At 39.0% G+C, this 22,359-nt stretch overlaps 2 protein-coding genes across 3 annotated transcripts; both read left to right on the top strand.

The window, feature by feature from the left end:
- The first annotated feature begins 10,952 nt into the window (after positions 1 to 10,952).
- Positions 10,953 to 14,206, top strand: LOC141656151 (uncharacterized). Its single transcript, XM_074463028.1, has 2 exons — positions 10,953 to 13,654; positions 13,753 to 14,206. Exons 1-2 carry the CDS (start codon positions 10,972 to 10,974, stop codon positions 14,097 to 14,099), a joined length of 3,030 nt encoding a protein of 1,009 aa, XP_074319129.1. The 5' UTR covers positions 10,953 to 10,971; the 3' UTR covers positions 14,100 to 14,206.
- Positions 14,207 to 15,657: 1,451 nt separating this feature from the next.
- Positions 15,658 to 22,330, top strand: LOC141657537 (uncharacterized). 2 transcript variants are annotated; one of them, XM_074464804.1, is made up of 5 exons: positions 15,658 to 16,594; positions 16,886 to 18,724; positions 18,998 to 19,966; positions 20,240 to 21,208; positions 21,644 to 22,330. In XM_074464804.1, the coding sequence occupies exons 1-5, from the start codon at positions 15,988 to 15,990 to the stop codon at positions 22,030 to 22,032; spliced, it is 4,773 nt and encodes a 1,590-aa protein (XP_074320905.1). In that variant the 5' UTR covers positions 15,658 to 15,987; the 3' UTR covers positions 22,033 to 22,330. The 2 variants fall into 2 exon arrangements, with proteins under 2 accessions (XP_074320905.1, XP_074320904.1); XM_074464803.1 differs by having other exon boundaries at positions 15,658 to 18,724.
- The last annotated feature ends 29 nt before the right edge of the window (positions 22,331 to 22,359 follow it).

A 22,359-nucleotide genomic window follows, 5' to 3' on the forward strand; every position in this document is an offset into this window, starting at 1 on the left:
TTATGGCAAATGAGTATTTTGTGAGGGAAAATGATATCCGTCTATACGTATAGACGGATAATGTCCGTCTATAATGAGAAATTGTGTTCTACAGCATGCATAGTATACCAAGTTGAAAACTACATGTGGTGCTCATGAATCGAGGTCATGAAATTTTCTTTAGTGTATCATATCCCAGATTTTCTAAAGTGAACACACCCCCATTATTGTTTGTTGGGAAAAAGCACTAGCTTATAAATATTTTATTAGGCATTATTGTTTTCTTTTGATTCAAAATTGACTGAATTTGTGCGATTGATTCGAATCAAAATAATTTATTTAATTAGTAATTATTATTATTGTCTCCTGCTGAAAGCAAGTGGTCACTCTAGATACAGTAAGTTTTGTGAGAGACCGTCTCTCACTTATTTAGTGAGAGACACAAAAGGGAAATGACAGAACTCCATCTTGCTCACCCCATCATGAGGGAGAGGTGTGAGAGGTCTTTCAATAATATTATTGAGAGACCGTCTCTCCAAAGGCTTTGTGCTCTAGATAAGAGTAATAATTCCTCACTAAAAGCCGTGAATTTGTTTGTTGGGAAAAACTCAAAAAAGCTACTCCCTACATGAGTACGTCACTATAAGACAAGAGGTTTTTGGTAGGGCTGAGCAAAACCGTATACCCGATACGATTTTGAAAACCGTATCGGAATACGGTTTTTAAATTCACAATTTTTTCGATACGGATCCGACCCGGTTTAACTGTATACCCGATTTTCGTATACATGGTTTTTCCGTATATCCGGTTTTCGTATACCCGGATACGGATTATAGTTGTTTGTTGTTCAATTTATAGCATACGCGATAAAACCGGTACACCATAACATAAATTTAATAATAGGTTACATATTAAAATAATCAAAATTTCAATATTCATTATACAAATGCATTAGGGAAAAAGAAAGTGGACAAGCTAAAGTGATTTTGGTTTAAATTATTTAGTTTTTGTAAGATATTTTTGGTTTTTTTTTATTTCTTTTCAAAAACCGTATCAGAAAGCGTATACCCGGTTTTGTTTTTGCCCGACCCGGATACGATACGGTTTTTTGAAAACCGTATCGTATATACGGAAATCCGTATCGTATATACGGAAATTCGTTTAATTGAAACCGTATACCGTATTCGTATAATAAAACCGTTTCGTATATTTTTGCTCACCCCTAGTTTTTGGTAATTGTAATTGATAATTCTTAAGACTGAAATGTACAGTATATATAGCTAGAGGAGAGAACTAAATAAGGAGAGGAGCCTATACAATTGATACTAATTGATTGGCAAAATATATGTATTCTATATTTACAATTATATGACAGCTAATTGATTGAGATTATGTGGGATTGTGTATATTTACAATTATATGACAGCTAATACGGAGCCCTCAAGTTGGACGATCTTGTGATGAGTCCAAGCTTGTCTCGTAGTTCGTGTAATTGATGTTTGTGCAGCGGCTTGGTCAGGATATCGGCGATTTGATCTTTGATGGCGATATGAGAGAGTCTTATCTGGCCGAGTTGCAGCTGTTGTTTGACATAGTGAAAGGAGATGGCCATGTGCTTCATGCGCGAGTGAAAAACTGGGTTCTTGGGGTAGAGTGTAGCTGAGATGTTATCACAGAAGATGGCGGGTGGTTTGATGACATTGATGTCCAGTTCTGAGAGAAGGTTACGGAGCCACAGGGTTTCTGTTGTGACAGAGGCAATTGCTCGAAACTCGGCTTCTGTTGTGGAGAGGGCAATTCCTTTTTGTTTCTTGGAACTGGCATTGCGTCCAAGATAAGCAATGTAGCCGGTTGTGGATAGGTAGTTGTCTTTGTCACCTCCGAAGTCGGCGTCACAAAAAGCGTGAAGGCAGAGAGGGGCGTTTTTGTATAGTTGGATTCCATGGGTTTGAGATCCTTGAAGATATCGAAGAAGTCGTTTGAGTGCGATCCAATGATTCGAGGTGGGATGATGAAGAAATTGGGCAAGGCGATTGATGGAGAAGGCAATGTCTGGTCGAGCGAGAGATAAATATTGTAGGCTCCCAACGATGGCCCGATAGGTGGATTGGTCGTGAATAAGGTTGTTGTCTTCTCTCATAAGAGGTGGCGATGTAGCCATTGGTGTTGTATTTGGTTTGGCATCCGCCATTTTGTATTTTGTAAGAAGATCGTGGACATATTTCGATTGACTAAGTGGATTCCAAGTGCATTGGGAGTGACCTCAATGCCAAGGAAGTAGGAAAGGGGTCTAAGGTCTTTTAGTGAGAAACGAGTAGAGAGATTAGCAATAAAGGTTTGTAGTTGAGACGAGTTTGGTCTTGTAATTATTATATCGTCTACATAAATAAGCATGTAAAGTTTGGTCGTAGCGGTTTTTAAGATAAATAAGGAGGGGTCAAAAATCGATTGAGTGAAACCAACGGTGGTTAGATATGTTTTGAGTTCGGTGTACCAGGCTCGTGGAGCTTGTTTGAGTCCATAGATTGCTTTGTTTAATTTTCAAACATAGTCGGGATTAGTTTGGTGAACAAATCCGGGTGGCTGTACCATAAAGACATTGTCAGTAAGAGTACCTTGTAAGAATGCATTATTTACGTCAAGTTGCCTTAGAGGCCAGTTTTTGGCTATAGCTAGGGAAAGAATTAAGCGAACGGTAGTGGGTTTTATGACGGGACTGAAGGTTTCCGTATAATCAATACCGGGTCGTTGATGGAATTCTTTCGCAACAAGGCGGGCCTTATGTTATTTAAGGGTTCCATCGGGATTGAATTTGTTCCTATACAACCATTTACATCCAGTGATATTTTGTGCTGACGAGCGTGGGACTAAGGTCCATGTGTGGTTGCGAGTAAGAGCGTTATACTCATCCTGCATCGCTTGTCGCCAGTGAGGTAGAACGAGGGCCTGTTTTACGGTGTTGGGAAGGTTTGTGACCAGGGGCGAGATATGAGCTAGTTTCGCATACTTTGGGTTTGGCTTGCGAATGTTGTTGTCGAGTCGGGTTGTGACAGTTTTGTTTAGTGGTGGTTGCGCGGTTTTGGTACTGAGGAGAATGCTAGGTATTAATACACCTCCCCCACCTACTATTTAATCATTGAATTGAATCAAGATAATTTATTTAATTAGTACGTAATTATTATTATTATTGTCTCCTGGCCTGGTGAAATCAAGTGGTCACTCTAGATAAGAGCAATAATAATTCCTCTCTAAAAGCCGTGAATTTGTTTGTTGGGAAAACAACCAATAATTCCCGACTGAAAATGGTAAAGAATAATGAGGCCAAAATGGGCGAATCAAATCAAAGTATTGCTCATAATTGAAGGAGATGTCAGAGGACGAAGCTTGTTAGCTACATACACTAGTCTTTCACTTTCCATGGCGGTTCTATGCATATGTAAGTTCCGAGTTACAGATGGAGAAACTAGAGGCCATTCGCCTTACACCCGCAAGTGTTTCTACAACCAATAGGTCTTGGTATAGACGGGTGGGGCGTATAGACGGATAAAGACCTCTAATAAAATGGGTAGGGGGGACAAGGTGGGGCACCCCCCATGTGCTTCCCACTTTATGGCAAATGGGTATTTTATGAGGAGAAATGGTATCCTTCTATACGTATAGACGGATAGTGTCCGTCTATAATGAGAATTTGTATTCTACAACATGCATAGTATACCAAGTTGAAAACTACATGTGGTGCTCATGAATCGGGGTCATGAAATTTTCTTTAGTGTATCATATCCCATTTTTTCTAAAGTGAACACACCCCCATTATTGTTTGTTGGGAAAAAGCACTAGCTTATAAATATTTTATTAGGCATTATTGTTTTCTTTTGATTCAAAATTGACTGAATTTGTGCGATTGATTCGAATCAAAATAATTTATTTAATTAGTAATTATTATTATTGTCTCCTGAAAGCAAGTGGTCACTCTAGATAAGAGTAATAATTCCTCACTAAAAGCCGTGAATTTGTTTGCTGGAAAAAACTCAAAAAAGCTACTCCCTACATGATTAGGTCACTATAAGACAAGAGGTTTTTGACTTTTTGGTAATTGTAATTGATAATTCTTAAGACTGAAATGTACAGTATATATAACTAGAGGAGAAAACTAAATAAGGAGAGGAGCCTATACAATTGATACTAATTGATTGGCAAAATATATGTATTCTATATTTACAATTATATGATAGCTAATTGATTGAGATTATGTGGGATTGTGTATATCTTTTGAATTGGAGATAGGATGAGATATTATGCTCTTAATACGCCCCCTCAAGTTGGACGATCTTGTGATGAGTCCAAGCTTGTCTCGTAGTTCGTGGAATTGATGTTTGTGCAACGGCTTGGTCAGGATATCGGCGATTTGATCTTTGCTGGCGATATGAGAGAGTCTTATCTAGGGCTGAGCAAAACCGTATACCCGATACGGTTTTGAAAACCACAATTTTTTCGATACGGATCCGACCCGGTTTAACCGTATACCCGATTTTCGTATACCCGATTTTTCCTTATATATGATTTTCGTATACCCGGATACGGATTATAGTTGTTTGTTGTTCTATTTATAGCATACACGATAAAACCGGTACACCATAACTTAAATTTAATAATAGGTTACATATTAAAATAATCAAAATTTCAATATTCATTATACAAATGTATTAGGGAAAAAGAAAGTGGACAAGCTAAAGGGATTTTGGTTAAATTATTTAGTTTTTGTAAGATATTTTTGGTTTTTTTTATTTCTTTTCAAAAACCGTATCAGAAAGCGTATACCCGGTTTTGTTTTTGCCCGACCCGAATACGATACGGTTTTTTGAAAACCGTATCGTATATTCGGAAATCCGTATCGTATATACGGAAATTCGTTTAATTGAAACCGTATACCATACCGTATTCGTATATTAAAACCGTTTCGTATATTTTTGCTCACCCCTAGTTTTTGGTAATTGTAATTGATAATTCTTAAGACTGAAATGTACAGTAAATATAGCTAGAGGAGAGAACTAAATAAGGAAAGGAGCCTATACAATTGATACTAATTGATTGGCAAAATATATGTATTCTATATTTACAATTATATGACAGCTAATTGATTGAGATTATGTGGGATTGTGTATATCTTTTGAATTGGAGATAGGATGAGATATTATGCTGTTAATACGCCCCCTCAAGTTGGACGATCTTGTGATGAGTCCAAGCTTGTCTCGTAGTTCGTGGAATTGATGTTTGTGCAGCGGCTTGGTCAGGATATCGGCGATTTGATCTTTGCTGGCGATATGAGAGAGTCTTATCTGGCCGAGTTGCAGCTGTTGTTTGACATAGTGAAAGGAGATGGCCATGTGCTTCATGCGCGAGTGAAAAACTGGGTTCTTGGGGTAGAGTGTAGCTGAGATGTTATCACAGAAGATGGCGGGTGGTTTGATGACATTGATGTCCAGTTCTGAGAGAAGTTTACGGAGCCACAGGGTTTCTGTTGTGATAGAGGCAATTGCTCGAAACTCGGCTTCTGTTGTGGAGAGGGCAATTCCTTTTTGTTTCTTGGAAGACCAGGCTATGGGATTGCGTCCAAGATAAGCAATGTAGTCGGTTGTGGATAGGTAGTTGTCTTTGTCACCTCCGAAGTTGGCGTCACAGAAATCGTGAAGGCAGAGAGGGGTGTTTTTGTATAGTTGGATTCCATGGGTTTGAGATCCTTGAAGATATCGAAGAAGTCGTTTGAGTGCGATCCAATGATTCGAGGATTGATGGAGAAGGCAATGTCTGGTCGAGTGAGAGATAAATATTGTAGGCTCCCAACGATGGCCCGATAGGTGGATTGGTCGTGAATAGGGTTGTTGTCTTCTCTCATAAGAGGTGGCGATGTAGCCATTGGTGTTGTATTTGGTTTGGCATCCGCCATTTTGTATTTTGTAAGGAGATCGTGGACATATTTCGATTGACTAAGGTGGATTTCAAGTGCATTGGGAGTGACCTCAATGCCAAGGAAGTAGGAAAGGGGTCCAAGGTCTTTTAGCGAGAAACGAGTAGAGAGATTAGCAATAAAGGTTTGTAGTTGAGACGAGTTTGGTCCTGTAATTATTATATCGTCTACATAAATAAGCATGTAAAGTGTGGTCGTAGCGGTTTTTAAGATAAATAAGGAGGGGTCAAAAATCGATTGAGTGAAACCAACGGTGGTTAGATATGTTTTGAGTTCGGTGTACCAGGCTCGTGGAGCTTGTTTGAGTCCATAGATTGCTTTGTTTAATTTGCAAACATAGTCGGGATTACTTTGGTGAACAAATCCGGGTGGATGTATCATAAAGACATTGTCAGTAAGAGTACCTTGTAAGAATGCATTATTTACGTCAAGTTGCTTTAGAGGCCAGTTTTTGGCTATAGCTAGATAAAGAATTAAGCGAACGGTAGTGGGTTTTATGACGGGACTGAAGGTTTCCGTATAATCAATACCGGGTCGTTGATGGAATCCTTTCGCAACAAGGCGGGCCTTATGTTATTTAAGGGTTCCATCGGGATTGAATTTATTCCTATACACCCATTTACATCCAATGATATTTTGTGCTGACGAGCGTGGGACTAAAGTCCATGTGTGGTTGCGAGTAAGAGCGTTATACTCATCCTGCATCGCTTGTCGCCAGTGAGGTAGAACGAGGGCCTGTTTTACGGTGTTGGGAAGGTTTGTGACCAGGGGCGAGATATGAGCTAGTTTCGCATACTTTGGGTTTGGCTTGCGAATGTTGTTGTCGAGTCGGGTTGTGACAGTTTTGTTTGGTGGTGGTTGCGCGGTTTTGGTACTGAGGAGAATGCTAGGTATTAATACACCTCCCCCACCTACTATTTAATCATTGAATTGAATCAAGATAATTTATTTAATTAGTACGTAATTATTATTATTATTGTCTCCTGGCCTGGTGAAAGCAAGTGGTCACTCTAGATAAGAGCAATAATAATTCCTCTCTAAAAGCCGTGAATTTGTTTGTTGGGAAAACAACCAATAATTCCCGACTGAAAAAGGTAAAGAATAATGAGGCAAAAATGGGCGAATCAAATCAAAGTATTGCTCATAATTGAAGGAAATGACGAAGCTTGTTAGCTACATACACTAGTCTTTAACTTTCCATGGCGGTTTCTATGCATATGTAAGTTCCGAGTTACAGATGGATAAACTAGAGGCCATTCGCGTTACACCCGCAAGTGTTTCTACAGCCAATAGGTCTTTGTATAGACGGGTGGGGCGTATAGACGGGTAAAGACCTCTAATAAAATGGGTAGAGAGGACAAGGTGGGACACCCCCATGTGCTTCCCACTTTATGGCAAATGAGTATTTTGTGAGGGAAAATGGTATCCGTCTATACGTATAGACGGATAGTGTCCGTCTATAATGAGAATTTGTGTTCTACAGCATGCATAGTATACCAAGTTGAAAACTACATGTTGCTCATGAATCGGGGTCATGAAATTTTCTTTAGTGTCCCAGATTTTCTAAAGTGAACACACCCCCATTATTATTAATAAAATAATTGTGCGGAGGGAGTAATTATTATTGTTTGTTGGGAAAAAACAGTAGCTTATAAATATTTTATTAGGCATTATTGTTTTCTTTTGATTCAAAATTGACTGAATTTGTGCGATTGATTCGAATCAAAATAATTTATTTAATTAGTACTCCCTTCTATTCACTATATTATTCCCCTTTCCTTTTTGCACAAGAAATTAGAAAGTGAATTTGGACCAAACAAAACACACTACCCCACATGCAATTTAATTTGGACCACACAAATCAACCCAAAAAAAGGAAATAGGGAAGAAAACCCGAATAATCCGAATAAGGAAATAGGGAAGAACTAGGTTTGGTGCCCGGCTTCCCCCGGGCTACCTCTATTTACCGTTAAATTTTATTTTCAATGAAATAAACTATGTTGGAGTTGTCTAACTCACAAATTTACTATTAGTAATATATTTTTCGATGACATATCCTTGCAATTATAATGAAATGTAAAATTTATTTTCAAATTATGAGACACGTTCACTATCCCGCTATTAATATTATTACTTTCACGACATTTTTTGTTAATATCATTACGTTCACTACTCCCGTGGTTAATATTGTTTCTTTTACTAATTACTCTTTTTTTTTTGTTAAATTCATTATTCCCGTTAATTTTATCCGGTCTGTATTTAAATAAATAAAAATATTTCCTTGAGTCGATTGGTTATTTAATTGTTCATACTTTTTCTCATTGTTACCACTGTTACTTTCACTACATTCGTTGTTACATTCACTACTCCCACTGTCATTATTATAACTTTCACTACTCCCACATTAATACCGTTAATTTTATTAATCTCGTTGTTGCTACTATTACTTTTACTACATTTAACTTAATTTATAATTCTATGATGATACTAATTAATTCCATAAGTAGGGCATGTTAATTTTAAGGAAAATTCTATATTATTGTGTTTTCTAAATTTAATTACTTTAATTTAATGTAGTTTCCATAAATATTCTTCATCAAGGTAGGTTTATATTATACTTTTAACCAAAACTATATAATTTTACATTGAGAACCCTTTATCAGGTCCATCACACAGTACTATCGATTTAAAACTATATAGTATATTTAATTTGTATAAATTTCTTTAATTACATTGAAGTCCATTGGTTTCTGGAATTAATATATAGTATTGATTGATTGATATAGTGAATATGAGGGATTAATTATTACTCCCTCCATTCAACTCCACTTTACAAGTATTCTATTTCCGTCCATTCAACTCCACTTTACAGGGTTCCTTATTTGGACATGTAAAAGACCTTTCTATCCTTATTGAAAATCTATATTTACAAAAAATGCCATTCATACCCCACACAAATCCACCATAAAACTCACCTTTATATTTTTTTAATATCTTTAACCCACCATTCCCTTTCTCTATGTACTTTTAATAGTTTTTTTAATCCGTTTCTTAATACCCGCGCAAAAAGCAATGTTGCAAAGTGGAGTTGAATGGAGGGAGTATTATTATTGTCTCCTGCTAAAAGCAAGTGGTCACTCTAGATAAGAGTAATAATTCCTCACTAAAAGCCGTGAATTTGTTTGCTGGGAAAAACTCAAAAAAGCTACTCCCTACATGAGTAGGTCACAACTTGCGGTAGATGCCAACTAGCTTAACTAGTAAAGTTGTGAGATGTGGTGCTCATAACTCGGGTTAAATCCTGTCAGCATCAAAATTACACTTATAGCTCCCTTAAGACCAACAAAACCGGCTCCTACTCTAACCAATAATTCCTCACTCAAAAAGGTAAAGAATGAGGCCGAAATGGCTTATTCATATGCAATTTATGAGTTATAGATGGAGAAACTAGTAACTACTCCGTAGCAAGGTTGTGAAAAAAGGTAGAGATGGAGAAATGAGTAACTTGTTAGTGAGAAGTGAGAACAGGTAAGAGATGAGTCGATAAATGGGTGTGAGTAAGTGTTTCGTTGCCTTAGACCCATATCTCATATTACTACTAACATCACAAATTCTTGTTTCAACAACAATATCCGTCATAAACTTAAAACATACTGTATTAAATATGATAGATGAGACAAAAAGAGGATGTTTAGGGACAAACAAAATATTTGACATGTTTTATTTCTTAGGACGGATATTGTTGTCCTAAGAGAGACTTAGTATATTAACATTCATAGGCGGTAGCCAGTGGGAATGATGGACTTGCTAGTATTTGAATGTCAGTACATCCTCAGTCATACATTCTAATTTGGGATATTCTCTCGTGTACCCCTCAGCTTTTTCATTTTCTATGATATACCCTTCTTTTCATGCAAAAAAACTTTGACCGTCAATAACTCTTGGCTACAAGTTCAGAATACGATAAACTTTTTTTCCAAATTGACTGTCTTTAAGAGGTCTTTCGTTTGAAAAACAATTCACCGACGTCTCAACTTGTAGTCGGGAATTATGGTCGGTCAAAGTTTATTCGTTAAAAATTGTTTGACCAACCATAACTACCGGCTACGAGTTCAAAAAGCGGTGAATTTTTTTTTCAAATTGAAGGCCTTGACGAGATAATTGGTTTAAAAAAAACAATTACCGTTTTCTGAACTCGTAACAGAGAATTATTGTCAGTCAAAGTTTTTTTCAAAAAACGAGGGTACACCATAGAAAACGAAAAAGTTCGGGGGTACACGAGAGAATATCCCTTCTAATTTTATTACTTGAAATTTGACCGATAATATCTCTCGTGTACCCCCGAACTTTTTCGTTTTCTATGGTGTACCCCTCTTTTTTCGCAAAAAAACTTTGACCGATAATAATTCTCTGTTACGAGTTCAGAAAACGGTTATTTTTTTTTTCAAACCAATTATCTCGTCAAGGCCTTCAATTTGAAAAAAAAATTCGCCGCTTTTTGAACTCGTAGTCGGTAGTTATGGTTGGTCAAACATTTTTTAACGAATAAACTTTGACCGACCATAATTCCCGTCTACGAGTTGAGACGTCGGTGAATTTTTTTTCAAACGGAAGACCTCTTAAATACGGTCAATTTGGAAAAAAAGTTTATCGTATTCTGAACTTGTAGCACAGAGTTATTGACAGTTAAATTTTTTTTGCATGAAAAGAGGGGCATATCATAGAAAATGAAAAAGTTGAGGGGTACACAAGAGAATATCCTTTTTTTTATTGTTTTTGACAAGATTTAGATATTCCATATTTGGATGCTCTGACTGCTGACTGCTGACTGCTGACTTCTGTCTTCTGACTGATGAATGTCCTTTGTACCTGGCTTGTACGTGTGGGAGTCACTGACCTTATGAATCTTGCTCAATTGTCCATAACCTCACCTGATGTTGTTCACACCTATACTATCCCTGTATATATATATATATTCCTGTTCTTATCCGGCTCATTATTCGTACCATCCCTACAAAATTGCAGACATGCCCTACTTCAGATTTTCCGCCATCTATTATGCTACGTTTCTCATTTACTGCTTTGGCTTTTCTCTTGCTACGACCCCTGAACCCGACCGTGCAGCATTGCTTGCCATCAAAGCCAAAATAACACATGATCCTCTCGGTGTTACCAGCTCGTGGAACGACACAATTGACTTGTGTGATTGGCACGGGGTTACTTGTGATCAGGAGCACCACAGAGTGAGGATCCTTAATCTGCATTCTGCAAAGCTTGCAGGTACTCTCTCTCCCTATATCGGAAATTTAAGCTTCTTAACTGAGCTCTACCTTCAAAATAACAGCTTTGGTGGTACTATCCCTTCTGAAATGGGACAGTTGAAGAGACTGCAATCTCTATGGTTGTTCAATAATTCAATGGCCGGGGAAATACCTTCCAACTTATCTTCTTGTTCCAACCTCATTGAGTTAAACCTCTCCAACAATAGGTTGGTTGGAACGATACCGCTTCATCTTGGTTCCCTGTTACATCTGCAAGTTCTCGACTTAGCAATTAACAACCTGACTGGAAACATCCCAACATCTTTGGGAAACTTGTCATTACTCAATAATCTGATATTGGGTAGAAACAATTTAGTAGGAAGTATCCCGGCTAGCTTAGGAAACCTCAGAAATTTATTGAATTTCAATGTACCCATGAACAAGTTGTCTGGGACTGTCCCAGTATCAGTCTTCAATATCTCGTCTTTAACGCATTTTGACATAGCATACAACAGCATTGAAGGAACCCTTCCTTCAGATTTAGGGTTCAGTCTTCCTTATATCGAGTACTTCTCTATATTCAGTAACCAATTCACCGGAACTATTCCTTCTTCGATATCCAACTCCTCTAATTTAGAAATTCTCCAGTTTGCTCTAAACCGTCTTTCAGGACAAGTGCCTTCTCTGCACAAGTTACAAAGGCTTAGATCCTTCACAATATATAGCAACTACCTCGGAAATAAGAGCGACAGTGATTTGGATTTTGTCTCCTCATTAGCTAATGCCACCACAATGTTGTCTAACTTGGACATTAGTGTAAACAACTTCAAAGGAACATTTCCACAAATCATCTGTAATTTCACAATGCTTTCTTATTTAGGATTGGAGTACAATCACATAGACGGAAGCATTCCGATTTGCATTGAACATCTAACAAAATTGCAGTTTTTCACTGCTACCTCTAACCAACTCTCCGGTGCCATTCCTCAGAGTATAGGGAAACTCCAGAATCTAATAGGCTTGTATTTAGCCGGTAACAATTTATCTGGGCACGTGCCATCCACAGTCGGGGGCTTGACCATGTTAACTTATCTTGAAGTATCTGGAAATCATCTTGATGGTCATATACCATCAAGTTTAGGAAACTGTAGCAATTTACTGGCATTGGATCTTTCTGAGAATCATTTTGGCGGGAACATACCCGCTGAACTTCTTAGCCTCTCCACCTTGTCCATTGTACTCAACCTGTCTTCTAATTACCTAAATGGTACAATCTCTGAAGAAATCGGAAAACTGTATAAACTTGACATTCTTGACGTTTCTAGAAATGCGCTATCAGGAGAAATACCAAGCACTATTGGAGCTTGCATAGGTTTAGAGGAACTAATTATGGCCGGAAACTTTTTCCAAGGTCCGATTCCTGAAGCACTGAAGACATTGGGGGGCCTTCATGTTTTAGATTTGTCACGGAATAATTTCTCTGGTAAAATTCCGACATTTCTGACAAGCCTCCATCAGTTACAAACACTTAACCTATCTTACAATAACCTTGAAGGTGAGTTGCCCATTAATGGAGTCTTCAACAATGCATCTGGTACTTCATTAGTCGGAAACAATAGACTTTGTGGAGGGATACCTGAGTTTAAGCTGCCCAGTTGCAGTTTTAGCGGCAAAAGCCAGAATAGATTGCGCCACAAAATAAAATTAGTAATTGCAATTCTTTGTGGCTGTGTAGTAGTTACTTTTCTGGTGGTAATAATGTTGTTATACATCTTTTGGCACGGAAAAAAGAAGAGCAACCCAACAGCTTCAGCTGATTTGGAAAAGTTTCCAAATTTCTCTTACCAGAGTCTTCTAAAAGCCACAAATGGGTTCTCTGCAGAAAACATGTTGGGTAGCGGTGGGTTTGGGGTTGTATACAAAGGATCACTTGGCGAAGATAAAACATTGATTGCCATCAAGATTTTTAAACTCGAGAACCGTGGTGCTTCTCAGAGTTTTATGGCTGAATGTGGAGTACTTCGGAACATTAGACACCGGAATCTCATCAAAGTTATAACAGCTTGTTCTAGTGTTGATTATCAGGGAAGGGATTTCAAGGCTTTGGTGTATGAGTACATGGTTAACGGGAGTTTGGATGATTGGTTGCATCCAAAAGCAATCAAGGGACATGACGGCACAAATAATGCGACAAAAAGATTAGATTTCCACCAAAGACTTGATATTGCAGTAGAAGTTGCTTTAGCCTTGGAATATCTTCACCATTGCTGTGATGTGCCCGTCATTCACTGTGACCTCAAGCCAAGTAATGTTCTCCTTGATGATGCAATGGTTGCTCATGTGAGTGACTTTGGTTTGGCTAAATTTCTCTCGGACGGCATCATCAGCCCTAATGCAGATCAATCTAGCTTGTTCGGAGTTAGAGGAACCATCGGCTACACCCCTCCAGGTAAGCTAGCTAGAACCCGTATCCCTTTATAAAGCATTGTTACAAATCCTGTCAAACTTTCACAAGCGTTTAACATGTGTTCACTTAACATGCTGCAGAATATGGATTGGGAAACGGTGTGTCGACAAATGGGGACATCTATAGTTTTGGAATCCTTTTACTGGAGGTGTTTACAGGAAAAAGGCCTACAGATAACATGTTGAAAGAGGGGCTGAGTCTGCACGATTTAGTAAAAGCAGCCCTGCCTGAGCACATGACTGAAATTATAGATCCCGCACTTGTTGGAGACATGGTAGGGGAGGAGACAAGTCGGACTATGATTACTATACTTGAGATTGCTCTTTCCTGCTCTGCTCAGTTACCAAGAGACAGGCCGGAAATGAATGACGTCGCTGTGAAGCTGTCATCAGTTAGAAACAGGCTTCTCGGAACTCTACGTCTGTAATACAAGGAAGAGAAATAATCCTAGCTAACAGGTTTATGTTCATCTAATGCTACTCGATATACATCATATAATTATCAAGATAACTAAACACAAGGGACTATAATTGAATTCTGGTGTACAGTCAAATCAGAGTTTTAAGTAATTATTTAATTTGGTGTACAGTGAATCAGAGTGAAGTTGAAGTTGCATCGGATGTAATGTGGCAGGTGAACATAGGACTTATTTCAATATTAAAGGAGCATGTAAAAAGTTGATGCAAACTTATTAGCAGGTAAGTTTTGCGTCTTCCTCGACATTTTGGTCTGCGAACCGTATGCTCAAATGTTTACCATTTGATTAAAACCTCACTGATAGGAGCCTTCTAATCTCAAGTCATCATTAATGTTATTGTCAGATGTACTAACTTTGAAGTACTCACTATTGTGAGTTTGTGACTGTCTTCTTTCCAAGTCAACCAAGTCTTCTCTACAAGCACAGGCCAGGTCTTGACTGAATTACAGTCTCAACTACTTTTCTTGGCTACTGCTTTCCACTACATATACTCACTATTGTGAGTTTGTGACTGTCTTCTTTCCGAAAGTGACCCGACCCAAAATGATCCATACCCGAAAGTGACCCGACAACAGGTCACCCGAAATTGACCTAAAGTCCGAAATAACCCGACCCGACCAACCCAAAATATATGGCAGACCCGACCCATACCTGACCCGACCCGATTGACCCTATTGCCACCTCTACACAGAATCTGTTTTTAGTTTGTCAATCATCAAAATACTGCAAACTTGTTAGCAGAAAATTTTTGCTCGTCTTCCGAACCGTACCCTCAAATGTATACCACGTGATTAAAAACCTCAGTGATACGTAAGACATGCATCCTTTAAATATAAACGGGTGTACACCATGGGAAATAGGTCCATCTTAGTACCCTTCCTTCCTCATTAATATTATTGTCAGTTTCGTCACTTGCATATATTTCGTGCATTCCATGCAACTCAAGTAGGCGTAGGACTGGACTGTAGGAGCCATCTAATCTCTAGTCATCCACTTCATTGTCTAAGTCAAGAACCGTGACCACGCTAGTCTGTGCGGAATACAGCTCGTGGTCCTATTCTTGAAAAACGTGTCCAGCGGGTCAAAATATTTTAACCATATCAGCGGGTAAAATTTATTACTTACAAGGTTATCATCGTGTCTAGACCAACTCCGAATTTGGATATGTAAGCGTTATAATAGAATTATGGATATGATGGAAGGCTGCAATTATTTTACGATATAGACGACGATGTATGGATGTAGGGCCTGAAGATGAGAAATAATAGAGGGAGGGAGTGTGGACATGGGATTAGACAAAGGAAGAAGACCGAAGACTTAAAAATTCCACATATGTCAAATCCTCAAGTCGTCGTCGACTTTCTTTTATTTGTCTGAAGTGCTGCTAATCAAGAAAATGTGCACCATCTTCCAAATCATTATTACTATGAATTACTCGTAATAGAGTTTCTTAATGCTAACATGCTAAATTACCTATAGGCTTCTGCACTCTTCTGATCTTGTGCTATTTTCTACCCTTTTATAACAGCCATAACAGTCACATTTGTACTATCTCAAAGTTTCGCCTTGTCGTTTGGTCCGTCTAGATATCGACTTGTCTGAAAATAGGACTCAATACTGTGATTTGTCTCTTCCCAAGTCAACCAAGTCTTCTCTTCAAGCACACCCAAGTCTTGATTAATTCAGTCTCTACTACTTTTCTCACTTTGCGCGCGGCTACTGTATTCCACTACATATACTCAGTATAAAAGGAGATGTTTATGACTCTTATCAACATATCTCTAATACTCCACTTAAACCAGCTTTGGCTTTTAAGAAACATATATTAAACATAAGCATGTCATTGAAGCTGTTTGTATGCGCTTCTGTGCTCCTTGTATGTTGCATTCAGGTCTCCATAGCCGGGACTAATGAAACAGACAAGCAAGCACTGCTTGATATTAAAGCCCTAATAAAAAGAGACCCTTTAGGGGTGTTGAGCTCTTGGAATGACTCCTTACCCGTTTGTAACTGGTATGGAGTTCAGTGCGGTCTAAAGCACGCAAGGGTGACGTTACTAGACCTCAACTCCTCCAAGTTATCAGGTACCATCTCTCCTTCCATAGGTAATCTAACCTTTCTCTCGGTTCTCAACCTCAAAAATAACAGCTTTGGAGGCACCATCCCTCCTGAAATTGGCGGGTTGTCCCGTTTGCAGTACCTAAAACTCAACAATAACAGCTTTGGAGGAACAATTCCTCCTGAACTTGGCCGCTTATATAATTTGGAGTATATGTCCCTCAGTTACAATTATCTCGGAGGAGAGCTTCCCTCCAATATATCAAGATGCTCCCAACTTACGGAATTACATGTCTATCAGAACACTCTGGTCGGACAAATCCCTCCTGAGCTTGGTTCTCTCCAATATTTGGAAACTCTTGTCCTCTCAATTAACAACTTTACAGGTACCATTCCTGCTTCTCTTGGAAACTTGTCCTCTCTCTCCACTCTAGGGATACAGCAAAACAACTTGGGTGGGAGTATACCTACTAGCTTAGGAAAATTAATTAATCTTACTTATCTCTACCTCGATACAAATAACTTGATTGGACAAGTTCCACCCTCCATTTTCAATCTCTCATATCTCCAACAATTAACTCTAGGATCAAACCACTTGGAAGGACATCTGCCTTCTGATTTAGGCAACATGCTGCCTAATCTCCAGTATTTTGATATAAGTCTTAATATGTTCTCAGGCTCGATTCCTTCCTCCATTTCCAATTCCTCCAATCTAGTGACTCTCATAATGCCTCACAACAAATTTCAAGGACAGGTTCCTTCTTTGCGGGGGTTAAACAAACTTCAAAATCTTGAGCTCTTCGATAACAAACTTGGAGTGGGTGATCCAGCTAATGATTTGGAGTTTATTTATTCCCTGGCTAATGCAACCAATTTGGTGAGGTTTGTAGTGGGAAATAATAAGCTCAGTGGAACATTTCCTACAGCCTTCTGTAATTTCTCAATGCTTTCTGTCTTAACCATTGGAGAAAATAACTTAACCGGGGAAATCCCATCTTGCATAGGCAATATGGCAAACTTGGCGAGCTTAGATGTTAGAGAAAACAACCTTGTTGGAGTTATACCCCAGAGCATAGGAAGGCTCCCTTATCTGAACATTCTCTATCTTGGTGACAACCTATTATCCGGTCATATACCATCCACCATTGGAAACCTAACACTGTTAGAAAAGCTTGTGCTGTATGAGAATTATCTACAGGGCAACATACCCTCCGCATTAGGAAATTGTGGACATTTACTTGCTTTGGATCTCTATTCTAATAATTTTAGTGGTAGAATACCTACAGAAATTTTTCGCTTGGCTAAGTTGTCTCTAACCCTTGATGTATCCAACAATCGCCTCACAGGACCCTTGTCTGATGAGGTTGGGGGGCTGGTTAATCTTGGTGTACTCTATGTTTCTGATAATTTACTATCTGGGAAAATTCCTACGACTCTTGGTGCTTGTGTAGAGCTAGAGGAGCTACACATGGAGGGCAACTTTTTCCAGGGTGTCATTCCTTCAACTCTGACATCTCTAAAAAGTTTACAAATTTTGGATTTGTCGCGAAACAATTTGTCTGGGAGCATCCCAGATTCTCTGAAAGACCTCCCGTTAAAAATGCTGAATCTATCGTATAACAATCTTGAAGGAGAGGTACCTACTTCTGGAGTTTTCAGCAACGCCACTGGTGTCTCGACAGTTGGAAATAGTATGCTCTGTGGAGGGCTGCCTCAGCTAAAGTTGAACGACTGTTCTTTTAGTGCAAATACCCGGAATAGAAATCATATTAAAATGGCACTTCTGTATGGGATTTCTGGATTTCTCTTGCTGGTGGCGGTGGTATCATTATATACCGCATATCATAGGAAGCGAACCAAGAGCTCAACTGGTGCATCTGATCTCGAAAAGGGCTTGACAAATCTATCATACAAAATGCTACACCGAGCCACCAATGGGTTCTCTTCTGAAAATTTAATTGGTAAGGGGGCATCTGGGGTGGTATACAAGGGCACTCTTGAAGATGTTGGAACAGTCATTGCAGTCAAGATATTCAATCTTAAACATCGTGGAGCGTCTAAGAGCTTTGTCACTGAGTGCAACGCACTTCGCAACATCAGGCATAAGAATCTCATCAAGGTCATTACAGCTTGTTCAAGTCTGGATTACAAAGGGAATGACTTCAAGGCCATTGTTTATGAGTACATGGCAAACGGCAGTTTAGATGACTGGCTGCATCCTACAGAGGAAATTCACGTTGACAACTCAGATACAGCAACACGGCATCTAAACCTTCGTCAGAGACTTGAAATTGCAGTAGATGTTGCTTTTGCTTTGGAATACCTTCATCATGATTATGGATCGTCAGTGATTCATTGCGACCTCAAGCCAAGCAATGTTCTCCTTGATGAAGATATGATAGCACATGTCGGAGACTTTGGATTGGTGAAATTCCTCTCCCAAGCCATTGTTAGCTCGAGTCACAATCAGTCCAGCTCTATTGGAGTTGGAGGGACTATTGGCTATGTACCTCCAGGTAACTAACAAGCATCCCCATTCCAACCCCCTCCCAGAGCCGGCTAATATAATGCTCTAGTAATTTGTTACAGAAAGTAAATAATGGGTCATCAAGCTAATCCACACCATACAGTCTAGGGTTCAAAGTTACTGTTAGATAGTTTACAGCTTTCTTATAATTTGGAGTCTATTGACAATGCAAAAAGGGTATCTCAAATCTAATAGACGGTCCTGCCACCTTGCTAACTACTCCATATTTTTTTTAAAATGTTGCTGATATATGTTTTTGCAGAATATGGAATGGGAAATGGGGCATCCATGGGTGGAGATGTGTACAGTTTCGGGATCCTTGTTCTGGAATTGTTCACTGGAAAAAGGCCAACAGATGGCAGTTTCAAAGAAGAGAGTAGTTTACGTGACTTTGTGAAAGCAGGTCTGTCTGAACAGGATATCAGGATTGCGGACCAGGCTCTTCTTCAAGATATGGCTACAGAGGATTCTGACAGCCAGTTAGTTTTTGAGGTTGTGACTTCGGTCTTTGAAATTGCACTTACTTGCTGCACTGAAGTCCAACATGAAAGGCCGGATATTAGTGACATTGTTGCAAAGTTATCTTCAATCCAAACCAAATGCTACAGCGAGCCAAATTTATCATTCCAAATGCTACACCGAGCCACCAATGGGTTCTCTTCTAAAAATTTAATTGGTAGTGGGGCATCTGGGGTGGTATACAAGGGTATCCTTGAAGATGTTGGAACAGTTATTGCAGTCAAGATATTCAATCTTGAACATTGCGGAGTGTCTAAGAGTTTTGTCGCTGAATGCAAAGCACTCCGCAACATCAGGCACAAGAATCTCATCAAGGTCATTACAGCTTGTTCAAGTCTGGATTACGAACGCAATGACTTCAAGGCCATTGTTTATGAGTACATGGCAAACGGCAGTTTAGATGACTGGCTGCATCCTACAGAGGAAATTCACGTTGACAACTCAGATACAACATCACGGCATCTAAACCTTCGTCAGAGACTTGAAATTGCAGTAGATGTTGCTTTTGCTTTGGAATACCTTCATCATGATTGTGGATCATCAGCGATTCATTGCGACCTCAAGCCAAGCAATGTTCTCCTTGATGAAGATATGATGGCACATGTCGGAGACTTTGGATTGGCGAAATTCCTCTCCCAAGCTATTGTTAGCTCGAGTCACAATCAGTCCAGCTCTATTGGAGTTAGAGGGACTATTGGCTATGCACCTCCAGGTAACTAACAAGCATCCCCATTCCAACCCCCTCCCAGAGCCGGCTAATATAATGCTCTAGTAATTTGTTACAGAAAGTAAATAATGGGTCATCAAGCTAATCCACACCATACAGTCTAGGGTTCAAAGTTACTGTTAGATAGTTTACAGCTTTCTTATAATTTGGAGTCTATTGACAATGCAAAAAGGGTATCTCAAATCTAATAGACGGTCCTGCCACCTTGCTAACTACTCCATATTTTTTTTAAAATGTTGCTGATATATGTTTTTGCAGAATATGGAATGGGAAATGGGGCATCCATGGGTGGAGATGTGTACAGTTTCGGGATCCTTGTTCTGGAATTGTTCACTGGAAAAAGGCCAACAGATGGCAGTTTCAAAGAAGAGAGTAGTTTACGTGACTTTGTGAAAGCAGGTCTGTCTGAACAGGATATCAGGATTGCGGACCAGGCTCTTCTTCAAGATATGGCTACAGAGGATTCTGACAGCCAGTTAGTTTTTGAGGTTGTGACTTCGGTCTTTGAAATTGCACTTACTTGCTGCACTGAAGTCCAACATGAAAGGCCGGATATTAGTGACATTGTTGCAAAGTTATCTTCAATCCAAACCAAATGCTACAGCGAGCCAAATTTATCATTCCAAATGCTACACCGAGCCACCAATGGGTTCTCTTCTAAAAATTTAATTGGTAGTGGGGCATCTGGGGTGGTATACAAGGGTATCCTTGAAGATGTTGGAACAGTTATTGCAGTCAAGATATTCAATCTTGAACATTGCGGAGTGTCTAAGAGTTTTGTCGCTGAATGCAAAGCACTCCGCAACATCAGGCACAGGAATCTCATCAAGGTCATTACAGCTTGTTCAAGTCTGGATTACAAAGGCAATGACTTCAAGGCCATTGTTTATGAGTACATGGCAAACGGCAGTTTAGATGACTGGCTGCATCCTACAGAGGAAATTCACGTTGACAACTCAGATACAACATCACGGCATCTAAACCTTCGTCAGAGACTTGAAATTGCAGTAGATGTTGCTTTTGCTTTGGAATACCTTCATCATGATTGTGGATCATCAGCGATTCATTGCGACCTCAAGCCAAGCAATGTTCTCCTTGATGAAGATATGATGGCACATGTCGGAGACTTTGGATTGGCGAAATTCCTCTCCCAAGCTATTGTTAGCTCGAGTCACAATCAGTCCAGCTCTATTGGAGTTAGAGGGACTATTGGCTATGCACCTCCAGGTAACTAACAAGCATCCCCATTCCAACCCCCTCCCAAAGCCGGCTAATATAATGCTCAAGTAATTTTTAACAGAAAGTAAATAATGGGTCATCAAGCTAATCCACACCATACAGTCTAGGGTTCAAACTTAAAAGTTACTGTGATTTTTTTTTCTCCTGCATATCTTGACAAATTTAATAGTTAATAATCTTTGACACCGGAAATAATTATTTTTGGGTCCTCCTTTTGTTGTAAAACAACTCCAGAGTCGACTAGTTTAGTAGTCTTAGTTTATATTTACAATATATTTACCTTGTTAGTTAGTTTATAGCTTTCTTATAATTTGGAGTTTATTGACAATGCAAAAAGGGTATCTCAAATCTAATAGACGGTCCTTTCACCTTGCTAACTACTCCATATTTGTTTTAAAATGTTGGTGATATATGTTTTTGCAGAATATGGAATGGGAAATGGGGCATCCATGGGTGGAGATGTGTACAGTTTCGGGATCTTTGTTCTGGAAATGTTTACTGGAAAAAGGCCTACAGATGGCAGTTTCAAAGAAGGGAGGAATCTACGTGACTTTGTGAAAGCAGGTCTGTCTGAACAGGATATCAGGATTGCGGACCAGGCTCTTCTTCAAGAGATGGCTACAGAGGATTCTGCCAGCCAGTTAGTATTTGAGGTTGTGATTTCGGTCTTTGAAATTGCACTTACTTGCTGCACTGAAGTCCAACATGAAAGGCCGGATATTAGTGACATTGTTGCAAAGCTATCTTCAGTCCGAACCAAGCTCCAAGGACTTCATATGCAGCAACAAAGCAGAAGCTCTGGTAGTGGTTAGAAATAGCACTACACCGACGACAGTCCAGTCAGAGTTTAATGTTCATATTATCTAAAGTGTATAATTTCTGTTTTAGTTGTCTGCATGTTAACTAGTGTGAGCTGTGGCTTTGCGACAAAGCTTGAATCCCAAAATAATATGGGGTGGGATTCCTTATATATCAATCATGTATTTATATTTGCAAGAGGTTGGGAGATGTTCCTCTAATACTGAAGTTAGTAAAACCAATAAATAATGGTTTAAATGTATAGTTATGGTCTTCTTTTGGCTCATAATACTATTCTTCATTTTATACCAATTACAAATTAAACATTTAATGGCCTAAAC

This window comes from Silene latifolia, chromosome 5 (assembly GCF_048544455.1).
Source record: "Silene latifolia isolate original U9 population chromosome 5, ASM4854445v1, whole genome shotgun sequence".
Classification (NCBI taxonomy): domain Eukaryota; kingdom Viridiplantae; phylum Streptophyta; class Magnoliopsida; order Caryophyllales; family Caryophyllaceae; genus Silene; species Silene latifolia.

Bases quoted from the DNA above. Each gene is read 5' to 3' on its own strand.
- LOC141657537 (XM_074464803.1), top strand. From the start codon at position 15,988: ATGTCATTGAAGCTGTTTGTATGCGCTTCTGTGCTCCTTGTATGTTGC. The intron at 19,967-20,239 runs GTAACTAACAAG...ATGTTTTTGCAG, and splicing joins TATTGGCTATGCACCTCCAG to AATATGGAATGGGAAATGGG. The intron at 21,209-21,643 runs GTAACTAACAAG...ATGTTTTTGCAG, and splicing joins TATTGGCTATGCACCTCCAG to AATATGGAATGGGAAATGGG.
- LOC141656151 (XM_074463028.1), top strand. From the start codon at position 10,972: ATGCCCTACTTCAGATTTTCCGCCATCTATTATGCTACGTTTCTCATT. The intron at 13,655-13,752 runs GTAAGCTAGCTA...AACATGCTGCAG, and splicing joins CATCGGCTACACCCCTCCAG to AATATGGATTGGGAAACGGT.